The sequence below is a fragment of the Polypterus senegalus genome, chromosome 1, assembly GCF_016835505.1.
Source record: "Polypterus senegalus isolate Bchr_013 chromosome 1, ASM1683550v1, whole genome shotgun sequence".
In the NCBI taxonomy this organism is placed as follows: Eukaryota; Metazoa; Chordata; class Cladistia; order Polypteriformes; family Polypteridae; genus Polypterus; species Polypterus senegalus.
Window position 1 is genome coordinate 280,182,630 of NC_053154.1, and position 26,018 is coordinate 280,208,647.

Sequence of the window (26,018 nt, forward strand, 5' to 3'; positions counted from 1 at the left end):
TGTTGATTAATGAAAAGGAGATGTCAGCGTTCTGGAAGGAACACCTTTGAAACAATGTCAGTGTCATAACTTTGACCTTGTTTTCTTGCATCGGTTTGTACTAAAAAGTGACCCCCTCCAGGGCCACAGTTGAAATTTATTTGTAAAAATGTTATTCTTTTTAATGCAGGAACTATGAATCATAAATCATAAATTAGGAGCTTGTTTTCATAAAACAAAATGAGTCACTGAAATGATATTTTGAGATGCTGCTATTCAGGTTTCTGCCAAGTGTTTTGAATTATAGTGGTTAGGTTCTTTATGTTTTGAGACTAGCTTGTAATAACACTCAGTTCTTATCTGTGAAAGCTGATTAATTAGTAGCATTTGGGGAACTGCTTTGGTATTTATTTTTAAGAAAACATTTTAGGGTCTAGTAATCCTCTGAATGTTTCAAATTAGTTTTGTGAACTTTTTTCTCATATTTTCATTGACTTTTTATTTTTATACTTTTCTCCATTCCAGATTGGAATGTAAGCTTTGTCTTCTTCAAATTACCTTCCTAGTTCTAGTGCATGTTAACTGTTAAGCATATCAGGGCAATGATGTACAATATTAAGTACAAGTAAGCAAGACACTGGTACTTTGACTCGGCAAACCTAAGTTGCATATTCTGGCTGTAGTCTAGGATTTTATCATTACTGACAGCCTAGTCGTTGTCATGCCATGATCCTTTTAAGGAAGAAGCAGTGATGATAATGGTTAGATAAATGTAAATTATTAAAATGAGATATAAGGAATGTGTCATGTGTTATTGTTTGTTTAAACTCAAATGGAAAGTCTTGGTCCAGGTGTTCAGTGTTTTGAGTCTTTGTTACTGTACATTTCATTGCTTAATACTAATTAGCAATATTATGTGCTTAATAAATAGAAGTGTCTATGAGTTGTGAGGTTTTCTGAGTTCGTGGTTTAGGTTTAAGGAAGAAATGGTTCATAATATAATGATATTTTAGGTACTTATGAGCTTACCAGTTGTCTTAGCAGGAAGGTAAAGTTTTACTTACTTTTTATTACTGGAAGTGATTATCTCCTTTTGCTTCTTTATTATTTGTGATGCCCGGGTTACCCACAGTTCCCATTTCTTCCTTGAATTTTAGAGATTGATAATGTAAACTGAGCATGGACTGTGAAGCAGACACATAACACAGCAAGGGAGGTGTTAAACTACATAGTGATTTTTATTACAACAGACAATTCAAACAAAAGTGTCCAAAGTGCAGCGCAGTTTCTTCAACAGATAAGTAAACAAATAAATAGTCCCAATAAAAACAGTTTTCGGTGGAGGTTAAAAACTCATAAATAATCCAATGAATGGTTAAAATCCAAAGGTTAAAACATAGTCAGGCAGCGCCAGACAAAAATACTGAAGTAATTTCATAGTGTAATTTTTATGAACAGAAAACTGATAAGTGATAAAAGTGTGTCCAATCATGGTCAAATTGAACCTAACATTAACACTTTTTATTTCTGTTAAAAACTAAATTTTTTCCTCAACTGTTACTATCTTTCAATAGAAGTAGTATAATATTTCAGTGGTATAAGTAGTCATCATTCATTGTACAAGTTTCTGTATTGTTCTGGACAGACCTATTTACAATCTATACATATTTTAGGCCTTGAGATGAAAGGGGAGATCAGTAATATGTGAATTATTACAGTTGTTTAATCTAAATTAAAAAGAGATGCCTTTTTTCCCAGATTTTGACCTCTGACTTCTTTGACGTCTGTTTGAGGAAAAATTCATTTTCTAAGGATGGTTTTTGTTGCTTTCCTCAACAGTAGTCTTTGACAGTGTTTTTCAAGTAACTAATTGTTGATTAGCCAGTTACATTATCATAAAATTATATTTCATTTCTATCATGGCAAGCCAAATGCAACAAAATATCCTTTAGCATCATGTAAAACAAATCCTGTCTTACTACATTCATTTCTACAGAATCAACCTCCAGGTTTTTGTAGTTGCAGAAGCTTTACATTTGCAAAACCTTTTCAATTGACAGGATTTCAAGACTGTTCGGCCTTTGTTGGTACATCGATGCATGAGAGTAAGGACCGTAATTTCTCATGCATTTTAGACTATTATCATTATAAGCCACTGTGGAATAAGGGAAATCTGGTTGAGGTGGGCGGCTGCTTTATATTTGTGGACACTTAAAGCAGTGAGCCAATTTGCACGATGGCCTGCTTGGTTCAAGTCATTTTGCTTTCCTCCATTCTGTAGCCCCACACAGTTGTCACCACTACTTTTTGTCGATATTGTTACTGATGGCTGCATTACAAAAACAATGAATCTTTGCACAGAGCGAACAGAAACCCAAGCTCGGGGCCCAGGACAAGTATTCCTATTAACTCCTCGTCGGCACCCTAGCTTGCTTTCCTCTTTTAATATTGCTTTCAGTGGCTCTGCTCTTACTGAATAAGTCCAGTGTCCAGTGTCATCAGTTTGCCTGAGTCTGTTTTCATCTCTACAGTATCCAATACTAATTTCCTGTGAGTGGTGAAAAGTCAGTTTATTTGCTGGTGAGATCATAATTTGCAACTTTCAACTTATTGTGACTGCAGTTTGCACAATTTAAAAATAAAAATTTTGCAGTTGTGACTCTGTGTTATGAATTTTTATTTAATGATTTGTTCTGTTTTGGAAGTGTAATAGAGTGCTGCATGCAATAATTCAGTGAAGATGCTATGTTAATTTGTAGTTCAGTTTTCCAATGTACAAACCAAAATTGTAGTGATTTTGGAGCACATTTCAATGCTGCTCCAGAGCTTGTAACATTCAGTGTGCTTTAACTTCCAGATTATTTTACTGTTTCAAATAGGGATGCTCTGATCAGGATGATACTGATCACCAATTTCATGTTACTTGATTGCCTAATTCCGATACTGATTCTGAAATTTTTTTTTATTTTTTTCCCTTTAAAATTTTTTTTGCACTAATCTCCTGTATAACCAGACAAATAGAAGTTTTATATTCTGTATTAAAGTGTATTTTTACCTGTGGTCTATAGTTATTAGAGCTATTATACAACCTGACTTTCACATATTGTAATCTGGAGTATGGTACATTACATAAAGTGTTTTCATTTTATTTCATATATATAGTGTGTTTAACAAGTTCATTTGAGTGTAAACAAGTGTAATGATACAGGTGGAGGTGTTGTGCTATGGTCTGATGTGTGTTCAGGGGTTCTTGTCTTTTGTTTAAACTGGCCAATGCGGTAGAGAGTCAGCTTCCTAGCCAGTAGTTCTGTGGTTAAATGACCTGTATGTTGCCTTCCTTCAATCAACATGGAAAATACATTAGCATATTAATTCAGAGGATTCAGAGTCAAGGAGTCGGAGACAGAAGTACCGGAACCTATGGAGTCATAGTCGGAGTCGAAGCATTTATCTACCGACTCCACAGCCCTGAATAACTCATTACTTTCATCTACCATATTGGTTGCTATTTTATTTATCTATTCTGTGTATAAAATAAAACACTTCATCATTTCTCCTGTCCTTGAAAATATTAACATATTAATTTATCATATCACCTCAAAAGAGGAATTACTAAACCATTACAAAATTTCTACACCCACATATCTATTCTTTCACATATGTTTTGGCACAAAATGATTATGTGTTGTTAACAAGGAAAAGCACGTGTGTACCCTAAAAATATGTCTCATTCTTGTATAGCTAGTAATTAGGCTTTTTTTAAAGCATATTCAGATATCATTTGATAAGTTCTTAAGCCTATTTGCATTAATTACTTATCTGATAATGCAGTGCACACTGTGTAACGATTAAAAATATGATTTAAGCTAGTAGTTGCTGTATTGAACTAATTTTTTCTGGACCTCTTTTGGAATATGATCTCCTTTTTTATGATGCATAAACCCACAAAAGTAATCAAAATAGGTATGTCTTCTATGATGTTGGAAGTTGCTGTTTATTATGGTCTTTGTAATGGTCTCCCAAATAAAAAATACTCAAATCTATTAACATACTTTCTGGAAATGCACATATTAATGTATTGAATAGTAGTTACCTTCTCCAGATTGTTTAACATTTTGCTATGATTTGTTTTGTGTGCACGCTTCTGCTTTTACAACATTAATAAGTGTGATGGTTATATTCTGTTGCTTAAATAAAGCATTTTAATTGAACAGCCAGCAGCAGAGCTTTTTTGGCATTAGTAGGAATAAACTAAACCTTTTGTATAACCATGTATAGTGGCATAGTTTAAAAAGACTGACTGTGTTTAACAATATAGTTATTACACTCTGAAATTATATGATTAATAGGCTTTAATATCGATTTCTCCAACATAGATAATTCATGCTTAAGTATTATTTTAATATAATAGATTGATGTTCTATAAATTCTAGCTGTATGAATGTCTAATTTTCAGTAATAAGAATTTCCTTTTAATGGAATTACTAATTATTATTTTTATCGTCATAATTTTAGAAATTAAGCTTTCTAAGGATGTATTGTAGGAAAATAAGTTGTTTTAATATGTCAATGCCTGACCTCTCCTTTCCAGAAAACACATTCATTCATTAATTATTCAGACTGAATTTTGTTGAGTGAAGTTTAGAAGAAGCTGTATTCCCTTAAATCCATAAGGCTCAAAGCAGGAACACATGTACACTTTTATTCACACAGAGTTTCCGTTTGATTTAAAAGCCTGTCTGTTAATTTGTGGGAACTGTTGTAGTGTTTTACTGCTTATTCACTTTCTCCATCTGGAACTAAAAGCAAGGCTAACAACCCACAGGGGATGGATATGTTGTCACAATTGATGTAGAACCTTTTTGACCAAGTTGGATTAAGCACCTCTGAGAATATTATCTTATCTTAAACTAGTGAAAGCTGAAATCTATTCTATTAGTTTGGAGTAGCATTGGGAATTTGAGTAGCATTGTCACTTCATAGTACATAAAGTACACCTTAGTTAGTAAAGTTATGTATTCTCCTTGTACTTGTGTAGAATTCCTCTAGGGGTCTGATTTCTATTCTTTTGAAATAGAATGATTGGGTACTAATGGTGATTGGTGAAATTTGCAAAGTGTGTTAAGCAGCAAATTTTCTGTGTTGTCCTTCGCTTTTTAAGGCTAGCATGATATCACAGAGCTGTAGCAGCCATGTCGGCTGTGAATGTCATTATCTGATCTGTGCTGCCTACCCAATTTGCAAAACCTGTGTTAAGGACTTTTTTCATTAGAGGGGCACATTAACTAACCATAATGAGAATATTATGAAAATAGTATGTTGTTGTGAAAGGATACATTGCATGTTGTATCTTGCTGTATTGGGCATATTATGCTCCTCGCTGTGTAGCGCTGACTGGTTAGTAACTGGGAGAGCCCCCTAACTATATATATTAATGCTGATCCATTGCTTCACAGGCTAGTTGAGAGTCAGTTAGTAATAGTGTATGGAGCTTGGGTGATGCAGAGAGATAAACAACTCAGAGTATTGTGGACACAAAGTATATAAGTATATTTTATTTTAAGGAGACATGGTGGTGCAATGGCAAACAATGCTGCATCACAGCTCAGGTCATATTTTTAGCCACAATAGTCAACCCAGCATATGATTCCCTAACCCTAAAGGGCATTTGAAGGACCATTACACCATTCAAATTCAAGTAAAACTAGTTAATTTTCTTCTTTCCCATTGACGCAAATGCTTTTTTCTGAGTTTACAGAAATTCCTGAACATTTCTGTGAATTTGCCAAAGAAAAGACAAAGAAAATTCACTATTTGCACTATTTGCTCATCAATATTTGTTTCTAGGAATGTGAATAAAATATGCTTAAATGTTTATAGCTGATTTAAAGATGAAATCCATTTAGCATCTTAGCCACAGCCCCTCCTCTCCCCCCTTCCCAAATCACAATGCCCTTTTAAAGAGAAAACAAGATTTCTGTATAACATCACATGTAATTTGACATTGAAGTTATAAATCAATTTTACACTACTGATTCAAATCAGATAACAAGGCTACCTCTGATAGATCCAGGTAATCCGGATTGTGGAACCCTACCTCACTGGTTGTCATCACTTTTTGTGCTCAGATAACATGCATGATAAGGACTTACAACAAATGTTCCTGCACTGTTGCCATTTGTAAGACAGCAATATTATGGTTATAATTCAACAATGAGTAAATAAAGTAGCGAGAAAGCATACTTTTTAGTTGAACTGAGATACTGGATTATGTACTATGGGCACAGCGTAAAAATAAGTCTAGAACTTTCTCTGATTCGGGACACAAAGTGTTTATCATCATATATTGCACTTGTCGATGTCAGTGAACACTTGCTGCTTTAACCGTTCTCAGCATTGATGATGGTGGTTGTAGCCATCCTGCTTTTACTGCTTTCAGGCATGTTGGCAGGCTGATGGTGTGCAGAGTAGTATGTTCTTTTCCATTTCTGTTTTTGTAAAAGAATACTGTTTTAAAATGTTGATTCTAAAATTGAAATGATTGTATCTTACAGTTTTGTCAGTCTTTGTTCCTACTGGGGTGGCTAATGTAATTGAAGCCTTCCAACTGTAATTGTCCAGAATCTCATAATTGCTTTTTGTATTGTTTTTAAAATTGAACAGGATTAATATCAGTTCTGTCCAACAGCAAACAATATGAAAAATATCCATGGAAAAAAAGAAAAGAATTCTTAGATTACTTGTGTCGCATAATCCATGTATCTAGTTGAATGCTCAAAACTTGCAAAACAGATGAAGTTTTTGCTAAAATATTATTAATGCTTCTGGAAAAATCAGTGTAGCATGTAAACAGGAAATGCACATTCCCATTATTCTGTGCTTTTAAACTGAAGACAGGACTCTTGACCAATGACTGCAAGGTAGAGGCAGGTCTTCACAGCTCCAAAGGTGCTCTATGATAGACTGTTTCATGCATTCGGTGCAATGGACACATTTTAGCTCCTAAACACCCTAAAATGTTTTAGAAAATGGAAGAGTTTGTCATAAGGCAGCAATTGTTTAAGACAATTAAAGTATGTAATGTATTGTTGAAAATGTTATATTTTAATGACTAATTTTGCTTTAAATTCTGCCACAGACTTTTATTTTCCTGACAGACAACTGTATTGCTATTTATTATTTTTAAAATATGATTTTTCTCAAAAGTCCAGGATAGTATTGTTGGAGTATCATAAATATAATACTTATAGTACTTAACATTTTAAAGTACCTCCTGTATAAGTGTGAAATGAGATGTAGAAATATTCATAAAGACTAATATTTTGAGATGAGTTTATTTTTCAGTATATATTTGAAAAAGACCCAGAATTATGTCTCTTTGCTAGGCAAAATATCTCATCATTTGGGGAACCCAGACTGTTGCTACGGTGACAGAGAAAAAAAAAACTGTAGCAGTGCGGTTTGTTAGTGCTCCTGTTATTTTACTGGAGCGGAGGTGTTTTGAGACTGTAAAGGATAAGAAGAAAGATGCATTAGAAGCTTTAAAGGAAGGAGAGTTCATTGTTTTTACTCAAAAGGTAAAAGCAGAAGTTGAATTTAGGTTTCAGGTGAGGATGTCTTTCTTTTGTCCAAGACCAAATGGTTTGTTTTGATGCAGTTCCGACCTCTAGTTTACACATCCAGGTAGGTAAATTTTATCAGACTGATAACTCATTTGTTAAGGTAATTTGGTTTTAAAACATTTTCCACAAAATGCCCTCTTTTTAGGATTTCCCTGTATCATGTTGGGAACAATTATTGTATATGGGAGAAGGTTAATTTATTGCTGTGTCTTATATGATATTGCATCTGGATCAAAATGTATGAAGAGTATGTATGGTTTTGTGGAGGCTGTTAAAATTATTGAAATGCACATCTTTTCTGTAACATGTTAAGGGTTGCTTTAAATTTGCATGCAGAACTTCCTATAAAATAATGTGTCACCAAATTAGAAGTGGTTTATAAAGATGAAGTATGTGCACCATTATCAGCTTAACTCTTGAGTATGCCATTTGTTTAATTACCAGAATGTAAATTTTTTCACATTGGACACGGTATTTTGCTGTATTGCGTATTTTTTAGAAAAGTATGCCTGTGTTTAATTGATGTTAAGAACTCAAATCATATGGAGAAAAAGAAGAACATTATTAAATATATATTATAAAGGTAGAATTTAATATCCCGGACTTAATTTATATACTGCAAGAAACTCTCTTGATTTTAAACAATCGTGTCTTTCCTTTTAACATACTGTAATGTGCAGTTAGAGTTAATTTTATCTTCAGTTCTTCAGAAAAGTATATAACGTTTAGTTGGTGCTGATGTTGACAGAATACTTAATCAGCCAATCAACATTTTATGTTTACACATTTGTGGAAGAGTTCCGTCTCAAAACATGATATAACATGTCCGATTCGGCTGATTAAATTGATTTAACTTTCTTTAATATTGCTAATGCCAAAGAAGCTCTAAATATTATCCACATTTCTTACCTAATGAAAATATTGAAACATATTGTATCTTGCTAATGAGGACAAAACAGTATTGATGTGTCTGTAAATCTTCGAAAATCATTTGAGAAATGTACTGTACATTTTTTATACTTAAAAATTTACATTTAGAGAGTAGTCCCTTTAAAATGAATTACATTAGTATATACACCAGTGCATTGCAATGAATACCTTGCTGCCGGTCAAGAATAGGATAGATTTACAGTAAAGATTTACTTTATGCTCAGGTAGTGTGTGGTTGTAAGCCTTGTGATCTGTAGGTGGTGTCTTGAATGCATTTTGCTTTGCCTTCCATTAAATATTAAAGAAATTTTTTCTTGTTTACTAATCCAATTACTAATTTGCTTTCATTTTTATCCAATAATTCTGACATTCTTTTTTTAAACCTATTTCCTTGGAAAACATGCTGCTTTTGCCTTACTTATTAGTCATGCCATTTATACTATATTGAACATTATGGCTTTGTGCCCACTTGATAGTTATTTATTATTTCTTTACTGGATACAGTTTTGTTTTGTATGTGACTTTTTATTTTTGAAGAAGACTATTGCCGTGGTCTTTAAAGCAGTTCAGGACTGAAGAATAAGAACATCCTAAGACTCAAGTCCTTTTCCCCTTATTGAACAACTCTTTAGCAGTGTTGGGTTGACTGCTAGCCCAGCGTTATGATTTGCAGACATGTGACTTGTTACTGTTTTTTCTTCTCAAGCAGCAGACCATCTTTAACCCTTTATTTGCCTATTTTCTTAGACTGATTTAAACAACTTCTTGAGGTGGTGCAGAGACAAAGGCTATATTAGCAGCATTTGGTACAAGAAACAAGCCTCGGATGGAACATCACTTTATCACAAATCACACTCATTCACTCAGTCATATTTGCTATTTTCTACTGCATATTTGGCCCAAAACCTTTAGATCTTTATTGTAAGACAGGGAAATCAGAATTCCAGGATTAAAAAAAATTAAAATAACAGAAATGGAGGGAAATATGCAAATTCCACACAGACAATATCGTTCCTTGGGTTTTAAGTTACTCTACTGCTGCTGTAGGTCAGGTATTGCTAACCATTACACTACCAATATGTTAAAGTTTACATTGTATTAATCATATTGCTGAAATTGTGACAATGTAATGCAAATTGTTTACCAATTCTCTGCCTGATTCAGAGGCAAATACAGTATGTCATACTAGTAAACATGATCAAGACAGGCATAAGCAAATTTAAAAATGTTCTTTTTCAATGTAAAATTGGTTTATCTACCTTACCTTGGCAGCAGATTGGGGGCAGACATATTTTTCTTTTGGAAAACATATATATAGCTCTGGTTTGAACTTTGCCATTTAAGAGAAAACCGTGCAACTAGATATGTAAAACTAGATATGTAAAATCCAGCAATATTTACCCCAATTTTTTTTTGTTTAATGAAAAGAAATCTTCATCCATGAGTGATTTGAGTACAAGGTGTAATGCTTTTCAGAATGTGTATGTGGATCTCCTTTTGCTGTTACCTGCCACTGAAGCATGAGGAGAGTTGTGGTCTCCCTCTGATCCGTCTTAATTTGAAAAAGCAGCTTAAGAAACCGTAAGTGTACTCCTTAGACTTAGTAAAAATAACTCAACAGACAGGTAGCTCTATTCTGACAAGTGACTTTGTATGATAACCCTGATGTAAAAAAGAAAAGGTATGTCTGAGAAGCGTTGGTTTAATTGTTTGCCAGCCTCATGCTGTCTAGCACAAGTGTGGCTGAGCAACACTTTGCATTGCTCCTGCATTGCCTTAGAGTGTTGTCTTTGAATCATGAAGCATGTGTTGTTTGAATCTTCATTTCCTTTTATCACGGGGTATCCTTTCACAACGGAGATCTGTGATTCTATTTGGAAAGTTTTGTTATATCAGCTTAGGCAGTTCATAGTCAGTTTGTTCTCTTGTGTTCACAGATAGCTGTGAGGCTTACAATTTATGCAGTATTTAAGTCTGTATTGCTGTATTTTGAAAGATGACAGTCTTGGATGGGATTTCAATGATCACATGGGAAATGAGACAGACCTGGCACCAACAAACATTGATGTAGGGACTCAGTGTGAATTATTCAGTTTTCCATAGCACACCTACTTTGGTGCATTGCCTGCTAGCAGACTCACCTGTCATAGAGCAGTTAAGTGTGATGGCAAGTGTGTCTTGCCAGATAAATTTTGAGGAGCAATGCTTGCTTGAGACTGTAGTCAGTATGCCAGTAAATGTCCACACCTGCTTAGATGTGATGTAAAATTGTAGTTACTAAGAAAATACTTTTACCTTTAACAAAATGTGGTGGTGCTAATGAATGACTTTTCCTGTCCAGTAGTCTAAGACCACCTTGCTATTTCCACAGTGCCGGATGAATGATGAACAGTCACAAGACATGGTTCTCACAATTATTTCTACCTCCACTTTCAAAAACAATATATTGATATTATTACCTGGGTTTAGATGTATGCAGCCTACATTACCACTGTGGTGGTACTGGTATACTTTGATGCTTTTGATATTTTCATCTTCTCACTGTTTGCTTGATGGGATAACACAAAGTAATTTAAAATATTCCTCTATATCGGGGTCCTCAATCACAGTCCTGGAGGGCTGCAGTGGCAGCAGGTTTTTGCTTCAACCCAATTGCTTAATAAAAAGCACTTACTGCTCAAGTAACACTTCTGCTTCACTTTACTTGTCTTGCTTGTTAAGATTTTAAACCCTTATTGTTTATTTTAGTCTTGAATATCTCTATTCTTGGTTTTTAATTGCTCCTAATTAGCAGTAACATGCAAATGACAAAAGAAACCAGCAGTTCTCCATTTAGCTTGTTACCATTTACAAGTGTGTGTATTTATCATGCACTATTGGGTTTTTTAAATACTTGGAAGGAAAGTGAAGAGAAAAAAGTGAAGGACTGAGAATTACTCATTCATTTTAGCCTTCAAAACATTTGGATGATATGCTTAGAAAGGGGAAGAAAATCTAGGACAGGGATCTCCAACCTTTTTTCCCCTGAGAGCTACTTTTACAAAATGAAAATTAGAGCTACTCATGTTTTCTAACATTTATTCTCATAGCTTATTTCAACCGAAACAAACTGAATAAGCTTGTTTTGCCTGAACATTTACAAAATGTTGGTGTCCACAACTCACATTTTGCATTAAAACATCACAAAAAATATTTTGTTTACCTGCAAGTGCATTTTGTATGTCTATATGCATTTTCTAGTCCACACTATTGAATTAAAGCATGAATGTTGTCAAAACAAAACAATGCAATTACAAATACACAGATATTACTTATTTATTTGTCATTTTGTTACATGTCACTGTTTCATTTCACAAGAGTATTCACATGTCCAGTTGCATGTGTGATGTGTTTTTCAGTTAGTCAGATTACTGGCACTGCATGGAGTCAACAAGAGAGGTGTATAGTGGAGTGTAGCCACTTAGGTTCACTCTTATGGAGTTATTTAAATGTTCATCTGTCAGACTTGTTCTGAACTTTGATTTTATGACATTCATTTCAAAAAAGGCAGACTCACAGAGGTATGTAGACCCTAACAAAGCAGACATTTTCAGAGCTGCTTGGCGAAGATTCTTATAGTTATGTGGCTCTACTAAGCTCCAGAAATGCTGAGAATGCTGTTGAGACTTTTAACTACACATTATTTTGAAGGTTTACTAGATAGATACTTTATTAATCCCAAGGGAAAATTCACATACTCCAGCAGCAGCATACTGTTAAAAACAATATTAAATTAAAAGAGTGATAAAAATGCAGGTATATCAGACAGTAACTTTGTATAATGTTAACGTTTACCCCTACGGGTGGAATTGAAGAGTCGCATAGTGTGGGGGAGGAAAGATCTCCTCAGTCTGTCCGTGGAGCAGGATAGTGACAGCAGTCTGTTGCTGAAGCTGCTCCTCTGTCTGGAGATGATACTGTTCAGTGGATGCAGTGGATTCTCCATGATTGACAGGAGCCTGCTCAGCGCCCGTTGCTCTGCCACAGATGTCAAACTATCCAGGTCCGTGCCTGCAATAGAGCCTGCCTTCCTCACCAGTTTGTCCAGGCGTGAGGCGTCCCTCTTCTTTATGCTGCCTCTCCAGCACACCACCGCGTAGAAGAGGGCGCCCACCACAACCGTCTGATAAAACATCTGCAGCATCTTATTGCAGATGTTGAAAGACGCCAGCCTTCTAAGGAAGTATAGTCGAATCTGTCCTCTCTTGCATAGAGCATCAATATTGGCAGTCCAGTCCAATTTATCATCCAGCTGCACTCCCGGATATTTATATGTCTGCACACCTTCGATGATCATGGGCTCCATGAGGGGCCTGGGCCTCCTAAAATCCACCACCAGCTCCTCGGTTTTGTTGGTGTTCAGTTGTAGGTGGTTTGAGTCCCACCATTTAACAAAGTCCTTGATTAGGTTCCTATACTTCTCCTCCTGCCCACTCCTGATGCAGCCTACGATAGCAGTGTCGTCAGCGAACTTTTGCACGTGGCAGGACTCCGAGTTGTATTTGAAGTCCGATATATATATGGGCTGAACAGGACCTAAGAAAGTACAGTCCGCTACGGCGCTCCTGTGTTGCTGACCACAATGTCAGACCTGCAGTTCCCGAGACGCACATACTGAGGTCTGTCTGTAAGATAAGAATGTATAATATATAAAATCCAATGTCTGTCTGCCTGTATGTCTGTCCGCTTTTCATGAGAGAACTACTTAACAGATTTAGATCTGGTTTTTTTCTATGTTTTGCTTGAACATTACGGTTGATTTTGCGACTTCTCTCATTTCGCTATGTATCATAGTTCGATTGCGGTACCGATTTATTTGCGTGAATCCGAGAAACATGCAGCGAACTGAGGGGAGGGGCCTTTCTCACTCACTCGCCAGTTTCGGGGCATGTTCCTTAACTCCGTTTAGCTAGCGAACAAGAGAACAATTGAATTCAACTTTGTTTGATACTTAAAGTGTTACTTAGGTCTTGATGAGTCCGGATATTCTCTTCAGTGTATGCCACATTGAAAAGATAGATTGCAATTCAGATTGTGGATTGTGATATGATTTTTTGGAAAGATCGTCCACCCATAATTTGACTAATCAAGCTTTCAAATTTATGTAGGATTCATGAACCCTACAAGCTACTTGGAAACGGGTCGCAAGCGACGTGTTGGGAGACCCCTGATCTATGAGAATTACCTGACGTAGCAGAGTTAAAGCACTAACAAGCCATGAAATTAAATTATTGGCAATTGCTTTCTAATTAAGCAACTGGGTTAGAACGAAAGCCTGCAGTCACTGTGGTCCTCCAGGACTGTGATTGAGGACCCCTGCTATATATCATCATCACATGCATCAGAGGTGGTCACTTGCAAAAGTTGTCACCCTAATTTATCAACTGGTGTTTATTTAGGACCATTGCTATATCTGATCTTAATAAGTAAATGGGTTTGTGCTCCCATACTAGCTGCATGTTCAACTTTTAAGTTGTCTCAAGCAGGAAATTCTAACACATTATCATAAAGGAGATTCTGAAATAGGTCAGCAGCCATACATAAGGTGAATATGGGTCATGATAATACTGTGGAAGTTAAGCAGTCTTTTGGTCCACCAGTTCGTATGTTTTTTGTTTCATTTGTCAATATGCTGACACATACAGTACAGTATATGATTAAATATCACACAATATATCTAGGCCAGGGGTTTTCAACTTTTTTCTTGGCATAGTACTTCCAGGAACTGAAATAGTTTGAAGTACTACTATTTTCATACAGTCTTAAACTGTTAAGTACTGAGCTAAACTAAAAGTGGTATTTCTTAATTCCCACCCTATGCTTGACATTGCATTTAGGGGTTTTAACAAGGGATTACAGGGAGTTTTTATGTATGGTTGAGTATGTCTTTTAATTTTTCTTATCCGCATCAAATACTTTTTTAATTAATCATTTTCCATTGTGTCTGTAGTTCGCTCTGTGATGGAACAGGCTTTCCTGATAAGTTTGTTCAGGTATTATGCTTCTTTTGAGCTCAGTATCCACACTTTAATCAGAAATTAATCAACATAGTAGATCTTAAGGATTTTTTTATGTTTGAATTTAATACTGCTGTGCATAAGCAAAAATAGATTATAACTATTTATAGAAATGAATAATATTTAGGTTATACTGTATATTTAATTGATTATAATAAATAAGGAAGAAGACTGCTGAAGGATAAAAAAAATAATACATGGACATGGGTGCCTTTTGATGAACCAGTGAGAATATATTTTTATGTACAAAAGAGCCTGGAGATAGGTGATTGTAAATTATTTAATAACTAAACAACTTATCTCTTTATGTTAAGAATTTATTTTTCCATTAAGGCCTGAAGGTAATATAGTCCAAATCCTTATTAACTAAATTGTATCTAGAAGGGTATAAAGCAAGAGGGAATGAAAATAGCAAGGAACAAAAAAAATCCATGAGTAGTAATCACAATTGCAATGATAGTTTATGGTAATGAGCTTAATACATACAGTTTATCATTTTTTATAATGAGCCGTGTTCCTTAAAATAGAAGCAATGTGGATGTGTACGTGCAAGTAGAAAAATGATCTTTAGAAACAATACATTATTTATGTACTTGATGTAGATACATGATATTGATAGGAAGATCTTACTTTACCTACAGTTCTCATTTTTGAATAACATTCTCAAATATGCTAATCTAAATCAGGATCTCTGGGAGCTGGAGTTTATCCTAGCAGAATCAGGGCCAAATAGGGAACCAGTGCTGGGCAGGATTAAATCCAGCATAATAAGCACTCAAGGACACATCCTTACTTACACTCAAACAAGTCCAATTTAGAATAACCAATGAAACACATCTTGGGGAATATGGGAGAAAAACCACAAAACTTGGGGAAAACCTGTGCCAACATGAGAGGAATATGCAGACGCCTGCATTTTTTCATTTTTCTGTTACAATGCTGCTATGCTTTTAGAAATTTTTACTGAAAAATAAATGATACACTTGCAAGGAAAGCAAACAACAAAACAGTCTTTGAAGTGGCCTGCATATGACTTTCTTCACATTTACAGTATATGGACAGTATATGATGTGAATTTGCCAAAATATATGTAAGACGCAATACCAATAAAGTTCATTTTGCAAATTTAACTCTTTAAAGGAACATCTATTTAAAAAATAAAAATATATATATATTTTTAATAAACAGAATGTGAAATGCTTTTGGCCTAAATTTGACCAAATAACTCATTAATTAGTTTACCTGTGGTTATGTGAATTTTGTATTAATTCCTTATGTTGTGTTTAATTTAAGATGTTAACAATTAGAGAAAAGAAGCAAAAATCTGTAGCTTCTGTCACTATAACTGGGATAGTTTTCAGGATGGCACACCCTTATAAAATGAAGGTGCGGAGTTAAAAACTCAAAATAGAAAAACTTATTTATGTATTAACAATGCTTCTTTGTAATTAGACTTTAGCTGCTGTGACTATCACATTTGAAAATTGTGAACTGATTGAACTCAAAAAGTATACTCGAGTAGTGATTTGACTGGTGCTGGTATTGGCTTGAAAAATGTTGTACTTTAAAAACTCAAAGCAGTGTACTCAAAATCGTCCAAAACTACAAAGAATCTTAAGAATAACAAGTGAAAGATTAAAAAAAATTTTTTTATAAGAATCAGTCCATTTGTTCTAAAGTTGCTATGTCCGTAATCTTTTGACCACAGATACACAAATATATTGATCATACATCTTTCCAAAATGCTCAAAACATGTTAGGGTTATAAATCCTTTAGAGATCCTTTTAAGATTAGTGCCTGTGCTGCATAAAATATACAATTACTCCTTTAAAAGTGTAAAGTAAGGGATTATAGTATTTTTTTCATTTGTTTAACTATACACATGTAATGTATAGTAAGGGAGCAAACTATGTGATGTAAATTGATGATGCACATAGTGTAAATATTTACACATGGTAATTGGTTACTTTCCTTGGCTATCTGATTCAATTAATAACTTCAAAACACAACAATTGTTTAACCTAATTAGCACCATATTTATGTTTAGCAGTTACATATATTTGCTTAGCCCTTTTATCCAAAGTGACTTACAAAAGAGGTCAGCATAATCAAATAATATCAGTTTGGTGACTATTTGGGAAGAAGTGTTACAGGAAACAGCTAAAAATTGATTTCCACAAGAAAAGCTAGTTACAATTCCCAGATTTACATTTAATTATTTGGCTGATACCTTTATCCAAGGTGGCTTACAACATTTATAATACAGTTGGTTACATTTCTTTTTGGTTTTCCACTTGGAGCACATGCTTGTCAAGTGACTTGTTGATAGCCACATAGTGTCAGCATGGTTTGAACCTACAGCTTCAGAGTTTGAATTCCAAGACCTTAACCACTGCATAACACTTCCCAGATTTACAAAACCAAACAGCGGTCACTTAGAAAATCATCAAACAAGACTCTTAAAACACTTCTTGAACACATTAAGGGGTCAAATGGAGGTGGGCAGCTCATTCTGCTAGCCAGGAGCTACACATATCATATGAGTCTGGACTGAGATTTGATGCCACACAGAGATGGCATCACCAGAAGCTATGCATCAGCAGATATGAGTGGTTGAGAAGGAGCATAGGACCTCACAAGTCTCCCCATATGTAGGTGCAGACCTATATTTATGGAGACCTGTATATATGGAGCATAATGTAATGTATATGGTAATATTTGGGAATTGTGTTTTTTGACTCATTGTACTATTTTTATGTATCTATTTTATGTTTTTGTTAATAAGACATCATATTTTTAGGCACACTGTTTAGAGATTTTACAGTAGTTGCAGTTTTGTACTTGCACTTTAACTATTTTTTGCATTTCATGAAAGAAGTTATAGTTTAAAAAATGTGCAGAAGTCTTCAGTGTTGCAAATGGAGTATATTCATATAAGAAAATAAAACAGAAATATGCTTAGTGTGAACCTACATGATGTAATTACAAGCTACAACTGTTTTACTTCTTTATTATTAAAACTTAATTAAATTTCAGAAGGCAACATACTGTTAGATTATATTTGCCCTTGAAAGATACATTGTAGAACATTAGTTGATTCATTTTTTTGAGCAGAGAATAATGCAAAAAGAAAAGGATGCATCATGATAATTGTAAGTGGCAAAATAGATATGAAGCAACTTTAAAAATCAAAACCTTTGTATCAATCGGATACTGCATATTTTCTACATGCTAGCTTACTGCTGCTTAGTATGCATTCTTCATGTTGCATCTTGCATCACTCCTTAACATACAGTATGTTTTTATGTAGATCAAGCTATACATAAGTAAATGCATTTTACATGAGCATGCATTGAAGTTAATGTCAGTATGGTAAAATTGATTTTCATTAGATCAACCTGGCGGCCGGCAAGGAGCACAGCTCACAACAATCAGTAGTCAGTAATCACACACACTTCTGGAAGAAATAGTAGTTTTTTGAAAACAACACCTTTACTATTACATGTCTATGTCCCCTGCCCTGGAAAATTCTTTGGAATTATCTAATGTTCCTGCAATATATGACTCTAGAATCAGCAGGCTTTATGCTTGTGAAGGGCTCGACTAGTACAGTATATATGCATTTGACATCAATGCATTTATGAGGGTTTGATTATATTGATTCTTTTTTTCATTTGCTCAGTGCTGAACTGCCTATGTTTCTTTTAAAGCCATTGATCCAACAGATGTCTCAGTTTAATAATTTTTTTCTGAGGTGCACAGTTACAGTATGTATTATTGTATTATGGTTAAAACAGTGCACAATGAGAACAGCAGATCTCCATAACAATGGTTAAATTTGAGTGTTGATGAATTCAAGAATAAAAATTCAAGTAAACCAGATTGGTTAAAGACCTTAAAATAAATATCATATTGAAAGAGTAACAGGATAAGATCATGCATGTTGATAAAGCGGTGGTAAAGCGAACAGTCTGTAATATCCTTTTGTGTATTAAGCAGTGTTCTCATGAGATTTGATACTGGCAGGTACCATGAAAGACTCATAATGCTTGTTACACTATTTATTCTGTTCTCTGGAGAGGAAAATGAAATTTTGACTTTAGAAAATGCATTTTTCTTTTACACCTATATCAGGTGTTAATATGATTATAAAACATTGTGGCCTAACAGATGCTCCAAAGTCGTAAAAATCAAGAAGTTATCTGACAGATATTGCACATGTGTAAATGGAAAATATTCTCATTGCAGTTATGATTATGTTAATATGAGACTGGATGTCTACCTTTTTTGAATCATTTTGTGCCCCAACTTAATACAGTAACTTTCTTAAGAGTGTTTCTATTAAAATTGTGTATATCAAAATGGTTTCATGAAGACATTTGTCCTTTTTATTCAGTTTCATTTTGATAAAGTTTTTACCTTCTTGATCTGAATTCATATTTAGTGATGCTCAAAGTTTGAATTTTCCAAAAATAATTTATTTATCCATCTTTCTATGTGTTTAGATATCCCTTAATTTTGTCCCTCAAGAAAATGGATCTGGGAATGGCAGTGCCTTGATAAGTAGCGTCTTTGGAATCTTTCATCAGCTGAATTCATTGTTAAACAGAAAGAACTCAAGCCTTCTTGAAAAATTCTCTGGAAGATGGACCAATATGCACTACTCATGATCATCTTTATCTTTGTTTTTGAAACAATGAGTTATGCCTTAAAACCTGCATTAGAGTTGGATGTCACACCCAGGACTACAGTGCTGTATAGTGGTAAGGCCACCTTTCATTGTATGAGGTGGTCCAGATCTAATTATGTGACTTTTAATGCAATGCAGGAAAACAAACCAAGACAAAAGAATTGTTCGACATATCTTGTAATAAACGAAAATGGACTTACATTGAATTAAATCACTGATTTTCCATGTAATGTCCCACTTGTCCTCCATTCAGTTGGATACAGGCTCGAAGTAATAAACTTAATAAGTTATAGCGTAATGAAAATTGCATAATTAGATCTGGGCCACCCTGTATTGTATTTCACATATGTACAGTATAGTTTAGTACTCTGGAAATTAATCATAAAGAAAACAGTAACTAAGTACTAATTAAAAGATCAAAGACAGTTTTCCATGGAAACACAGCCTGATGAAAAAAACGTTACCTCAAAAATCTTTCTTTCAAACATCTGTCCATCCTTTTTTTAAATGAGTTTGCTTCTTATATTTACAGAATTTTTCCCCTTCTTTCATTTTATTGCAGCTTTATAATAGGGTGTTTTGATTTTGGTTATTTTTTTTGAATTTGGGCAGTTTTCTTATGTGTTTCTGCTGTTCATAGTTTTGAAAATTTCCTTGTTTTTTGAGACTGTCTTTTCAATTGCCCTTTGAAAATTTTTACTCTGACTTATGTTACTTATGTGTTGTTTATGGCCATCTGCTTAATTCCATTTACCATTCTTCTAAATTAGTGGATATGTCATTAAAATGACTTTATTTACCACCTGTGAGTCTCAATGGGAAATAGAATGTGGCTAAAATGGTCGTGAATGTGGCCAAAAATAGTCTTTGGCGATTATTATTACTGCTTAGTTCACCAGGGGCAAATTAAATCATTGAAACTTCTTCACTAATTATATTGTAACAGACGCAAAATGCCATTTTTTATTGTTGAGCAATTGTGCTATTGACATAAGTGTCGGTATGGGGGGAGATTCCCCCTTGGAGATTCGTGAACAGCATTCTACTAAAGGCTAGTTTATGCTTGATGTGTTTGTGCTGGGTATGAAGGCCAAAAGGAGACATACATTTTCCTAACTGTTTGGCATGGCTAACACACTGGCTGTCTGTCCAAAATGTTTAATTTCAAGGAGGTGCTGGTTATGTTAAAGCCAAAATGATGAAAGAAGTGCTGAATATGCAACAGGTCATCAAAATGTAAGGAAGACATTAGAAATGCATTTTTCCATCATGTAGGTGGTCTGTTATAAAGATATCTGTGTCCCATGGAATTCAGTGCCCCTTCTGATTTCGTGCAAGTACATTAAAATATGGTTGTCACGTTTCATGCATCTTTGCACACCATTTTTTTTTAATTTAGCACATGCTCAGTTTAAAATGCCTGTCTATCAGTAAACATGCAAATGTAGACACTTGCCCACTGTTTCCTCATGCACAGTGAAAAGTTTTCCACAATATTCTAAATCTTGTTGAGATCATGCTTGTAATGCCTATTTCAGCAGCTCAGTGTGAACATGGCTTTTCAGCAGAGAGCAGAATAACATCAAAAATGCTAAATCACTTAAAATCACAACCTTGGAGGATTTAGTTAGGATCAGCACAGAAGGCTCATCACGCGAGCAGTTTGATCCTGAGCCCTGTGTCAAATACTGACTCATTTAAAACCTGAGTTAAATAAGACCAAATTACACTGGATGGCCCTCTGACACTGACACTCATTGTCACAGACTCACAGACTCAGAGCCAGAGTAAAATGCAAGGTTCTTAATTCATAAATTTGAAAGTTATAATGACATTCATCTTTCCCAAATCATCAAGACAGACACAAAAGCATGAAGGAAGGATGTACTGCACAGAAGGAAAAGAATTTGGCATACATACATGGAGGTTGAAAAGGTCAGAGATTGAAAGATTAATATATTTTACACATTTTATTATTTGGCACCTAGAGTAAAACTATTAGCTTCTAATTGTTTTCTTTTAAGTAAATTTTTCTCTGGAGATCTGCTTTAAGGAGAGAAGTAATATAGTTTGTCCAGCAGTTTTACTTTTCCTGAAGCAAAGTGGCATTAAGGCATTGTGTGTCCTACACATACTGCTGTGATGGTGTGGGTCAGCTCCATGCTTTCAGTTCCCACCGGGAGCCTTTTGAACCTGCCAATGCCAATAACGTTTTCTGAGGGATAAGCCAGCAGGTGAGGACATAACACACAGTGCAAGGGGTAGGTGCATAAATGCTCTAGTGCTTTTATTACAACCCATAAAGGAAACAATGTTCAAATAGTGCAGTGCAAAATGTTAATTCAAGAAATAATCCATAAAATAAAGTGTTCTGTGGAGGTTAAAATCCAAAAAAATAGAAAAGCCATTAAAAACGAGGTTGAAAAACACAGGCAGAAGTCCTCTCTATAAAAGTACAGTACCTAGTGTGTCCTTTAAGACTGACGACTCCTCTGCTTATCCCGCACAGGGCCTCGCAGCAGAGGAGATGTCCTACTGACAGGCTGACAGGTACAGCTGATACTCTTCTGCAGGTCCCTGCTGTTACATGGTTACAACATGGCTCCCAAAGGCCATGATGCTCACAAAGGGGCTCCCAGTCCGAGCCTCGCTGACCCCCACTGCCATCCCAGACTTACACGGTGAGTCGCCCCTTTCTGCACTGCATCACTCTTGCTCCCTAAACCGTTCAGCCCAAGTAATCTCTTCTTCATTCCCTGGGTGTTAGCTGCTCTCTCATTTCAAGGGGCTCTCCGTCCCAGCTGCCTGCATTCTCCTGCTATTGAGCTTGCTCGCTTGCCCTCTTGCGCTCTCGCTTGCTCACGTGCACCGGATCCTTCCGCCTTCTGCCTTCTTCTCTCTCTTCTTTTAAACTCTGTTCATTTCTGTTTTTCCCTCCCGTCTCTGTCCTGTGCAGGCTCCTAATATACTACTACTTCAATTGGGCACGCTTATTTATTTAAAAATTGGCTCCTGATTCTTTAAGCCATGGACCTGCCCTTCCACAGCCTGTGCTTCTGTGGGTGTAACAGCCTGGTGCACCTACAAGGTAAATGAAAGTGCTACATACAAGCAAAAGGAACATTATTTATAAATACAGGATGGTCAAGGCTGACATATACCAAGTAACTCTATACATAATGTAGGGGTTTATGTTGGTGTAGAATTCTTCTAATCTAGGAAATATGCTAAAGCAAATAAATGTTAGGTTAGGTTATAGCGTAAAAAAATTGTTCAATATAAATTAATAAATTTAATACTCACACTGTATGATGTGCAAGTGAGACCACAACTGAAGTTCTTTGACTAGTTCTGGTCACCACTCTGCATAGGAAACACAGCAACTCTTGTGCAGAATACAGCAATTAATTGTATTCTAGGCCTAAAGTACATGTTCTAGTTTGACAAGTTAAATTAAATCACATTATCTTGAACAGAGAAGGCTAGGTGGAGACCCAAGTCAAATCCTCAAAAACTCTGAAAGCCATTTCATCCAGTAGTACAGTATTATTATTTCTTTTACATAGTGAATCATATACCTAAAAAAACAAGTGAAAATTAAGAGCAACTGCATTTAAGACTGCAGCCAAGAAGCACTACTGAGTATATGAGGAGCACTACTGGAATCTGTTGAAATGACAGAGACATGGCAACTGGACGAACATACAGATACACAGACACACAAACACTTATCCTTTTTATTAAGGTGGATGTTCTGTGCTGGGACAAGTACTTTCTATTTTTACCCCAGAGATGAGCATGGGTGTTAACTGTCTTTGTGAAACTGAACTTATTGTGTATTCTACAGATCACTGTTTTACTATGCATTGGACCCCATTTCTCATTTCAGCCAATTATTAAAACTGTATATAAAGAGAATAAGCAAATACCAATTATAAAAAACTTATGAATGCAATCGTGATACGTTTCTGACAAAGACACAACTCTGTTTTCTTTCTGTCCAAGTTAAGCTGAACAACATGTATGTCAGCCATTCCTCTCCATACACGTAAGTCTATTACTCCACATCTTTTAATGCACTTTCTTTTCTAAAGTCTGACTGTTGGCTCTCTGTTTACAGGATGTAATTCTGGGTGAAAGACATGCACACTTCCTTAGGTACCATAATACTCTGCATAAAGGAACAGCACATTTAAATAATCAGATTAGAAAAGCAGATACTGAAAAAATTATTTTTTGAGGTCGACCAATGTACTTGAGCAGTAAATTTTAAGTTACTTGAAGTGAAAAATGGGCCGATTTCAATCAACAATCAGAGACAATCAATTGGAGCATCACTTGTCATTGGACATTGTGTGGTTAGAAAGTGATTCTGAGCACACCTTTTATGAAAGATACAGTGAGGTACATTATACAAGAGTTTAAGGGTGTAAGGACACTAGGAAAGTTCTAATCTGATGTTACTCTAGCCCCTAATCCTGGAATTGAAATATGAAGTTTAAAGGCACCCTATGGTAAGGGGACGATTAATAAAAAAATGTTTAAAACTGCTTATTCATTCACAAGGTGGAATGCTAACAGTAGTATGTAGTTAATTATATTTAAGTAAACTACACCATTTTGCATAGTTTTTAAGAAATAAATAAATATTGTATATAATATAGTGTATATCAAATATTCCATAGCACTTACAATTAGTGCCATACTGAATTATGTGGTAGTCTGTTACATTGTACGCTCATGCGCCCATTCACCTTCACTCATGTTTGGCTGATTAATGTAATGTGAATGTTTCTCACGTTTTGGAGGAAAATGTTGCACTGGGAGAAAACCCATACATGATGAACATAGAACTCTACAGATACTAGATTTACAAGGAATTCGACCTAAGTACCTGAATCTATATGGCAAAAGTACCATCACGTCATAGTTGTTTTGGTGTCAGGTTTTCATCTACCTACTCTCTAAAGCTGCTTGTTTCATTACAAGGTTGCAGAAAGCCCAGATCATCCTTGCAGCCTTGGTTGTCCGGCAAGAAACAAATCTAGACAGTTTGTCAGTCCATCTTGGGACTCAGTCCATCACATTCTGAATTGCCTGGAATTGTGAGACAGCAGCACAAACCACTTTAATGTTGTTCAGCCTTTTGCAGAGTTTGACCTTTTTTTAGCAGATTTTCATTAAGTAATTTTTCTTTTTTATTATGTGGCACCAGTGATGAAGGGAACACATTAAGTATGTTTGCCCAATGCCACTTGAAGTGATAACAACTCCTGCAAAACTCAACTGGTTTAATCCAGTATGATCATGGACTGGATGGATGAATGTTTACCAGATATAAATCATCTCTCTGTGCTGTATTTGTCAGGTATAACAGATCACGTAAAACAAAAGTAAACTTTATTTAAATCAGATCACATTTGTTCTTCTACAAACAGTTCATTGATCCAGTTTCCTATTTCAATATGAAACCGACAAGAAATATCAGTGTTTATTTTTTATCAGGTCTGGTCATATTTCTTTTGCATCAGACTACTTCTGGTGTGCTTTGACTCCGCAAGAATTGAGTGCATCTGACATAGTATGAAAATAGCTTTTCCTTCAGGCTAAGAAAAACAACTTAAATGAGAGCCTATTTTAATTAGGTCTTCATGATGGTGAATAAAAGTGTGTGTGTGTGTTTTTTTAACAGATATGTCCCTTCCTGTGTAGAGGAGTTCCCCTAGCACCTGCAATATACAGTTATCTTCTGGGATGTTCTTACTGACATCCCTCCTGACTAAGAGAACCCCAAGGCCCTTTCTTTATGCTATACTTTCTTCATTCATTCAGGCCTTTCCCTTTGTATTTTGCTTCTTTGTCATGTCTTCCTTGATGTTGCCCTCAACCGTACCTTTTTTGTAAACCACCTTCATTGTTATCCTTAGGTGAATTTTTTTTTTCAAAAAAATGCAGATTAACTGATGTGGTAAAATGTATGAAAAATGAATGTAATAAATGAAATGTATGAAAAATGTAAACAGTTACAAAACATTTTCCATCTTGGGATAGTTATAAATAAGACAGTACTATCATATGAAATAGAGCATAATCAAAAACTTGTAGAATGGATGTAATCACGTTAACATTGTGTGTCTGCCTGGCTTTGTTTCTACTTTTTCTGCAGCAAAGGTAGCATTGAAAGCAAAGTCAAACACACCTGTTTTAAATACTGAAGACAGATTTATGCAGTATACATGGTATTTCACATATCCTACCCATGAACAATATTTATTAAAAGTCTGCATTTTTATAGCTGTGGTGTCTAACACAATATTTATATAGGTAATACTGCATTTGTTCTTGACTTCAATAAGCAAGTTACATTTGAATCTTGTTTATTGATTAAGGCAGAAGGAAAAAGTGTAATTTTCTTAGCCATGCAGATAGTAGCTGTACTGGAGCAATTATTTAGTGACTTAGACCTCCGCAGCAAGGAAAAGTAGGATTGCTATTATATGTTGAGGTGAAAATACAGTCAATAATTACACCATTAATATTTATAATGCTGCTCCTATATTTTTATTATAATTGAACTGCTTAATTTATTGTATATTAGAAACAAGTTTCTAATTATTTATTGCTGCATGTAATAATTAAAACGTCCATCTTTCTAGTATCCTGCGTACTTAATGCAATTTTGGGCCAAAACCTATCATGGCACCATTGTAGACAAAACAGAAAACAACCTTGGAAGTTTC

At 35.1% G+C, this 26,018-nt stretch overlaps 1 protein-coding gene across 2 annotated transcripts in view; it reads left to right on the plus strand.

The window, feature by feature from the left end:
• Positions 1-26,018, plus strand: part of LOC120542764 (semaphorin-4G-like) — a 137,387-nt gene that overhangs the window by 17,617 nt on the left and 93,752 nt on the right. For both annotated transcript variants that reach the window (XR_005636230.1, XM_039775422.1), the window contains exon 2: positions 19,094-19,351. Coding sequence is in view for 1 of the 2 variants with exons in the window: in XM_039775422.1 (XP_039631356.1) it covers positions 19,234-19,351 (118 nt within the window). In the remaining variant the exon portion in view is untranslated. The remainder of the gene's footprint in view (positions 1-19,093; positions 19,352-26,018) is intronic.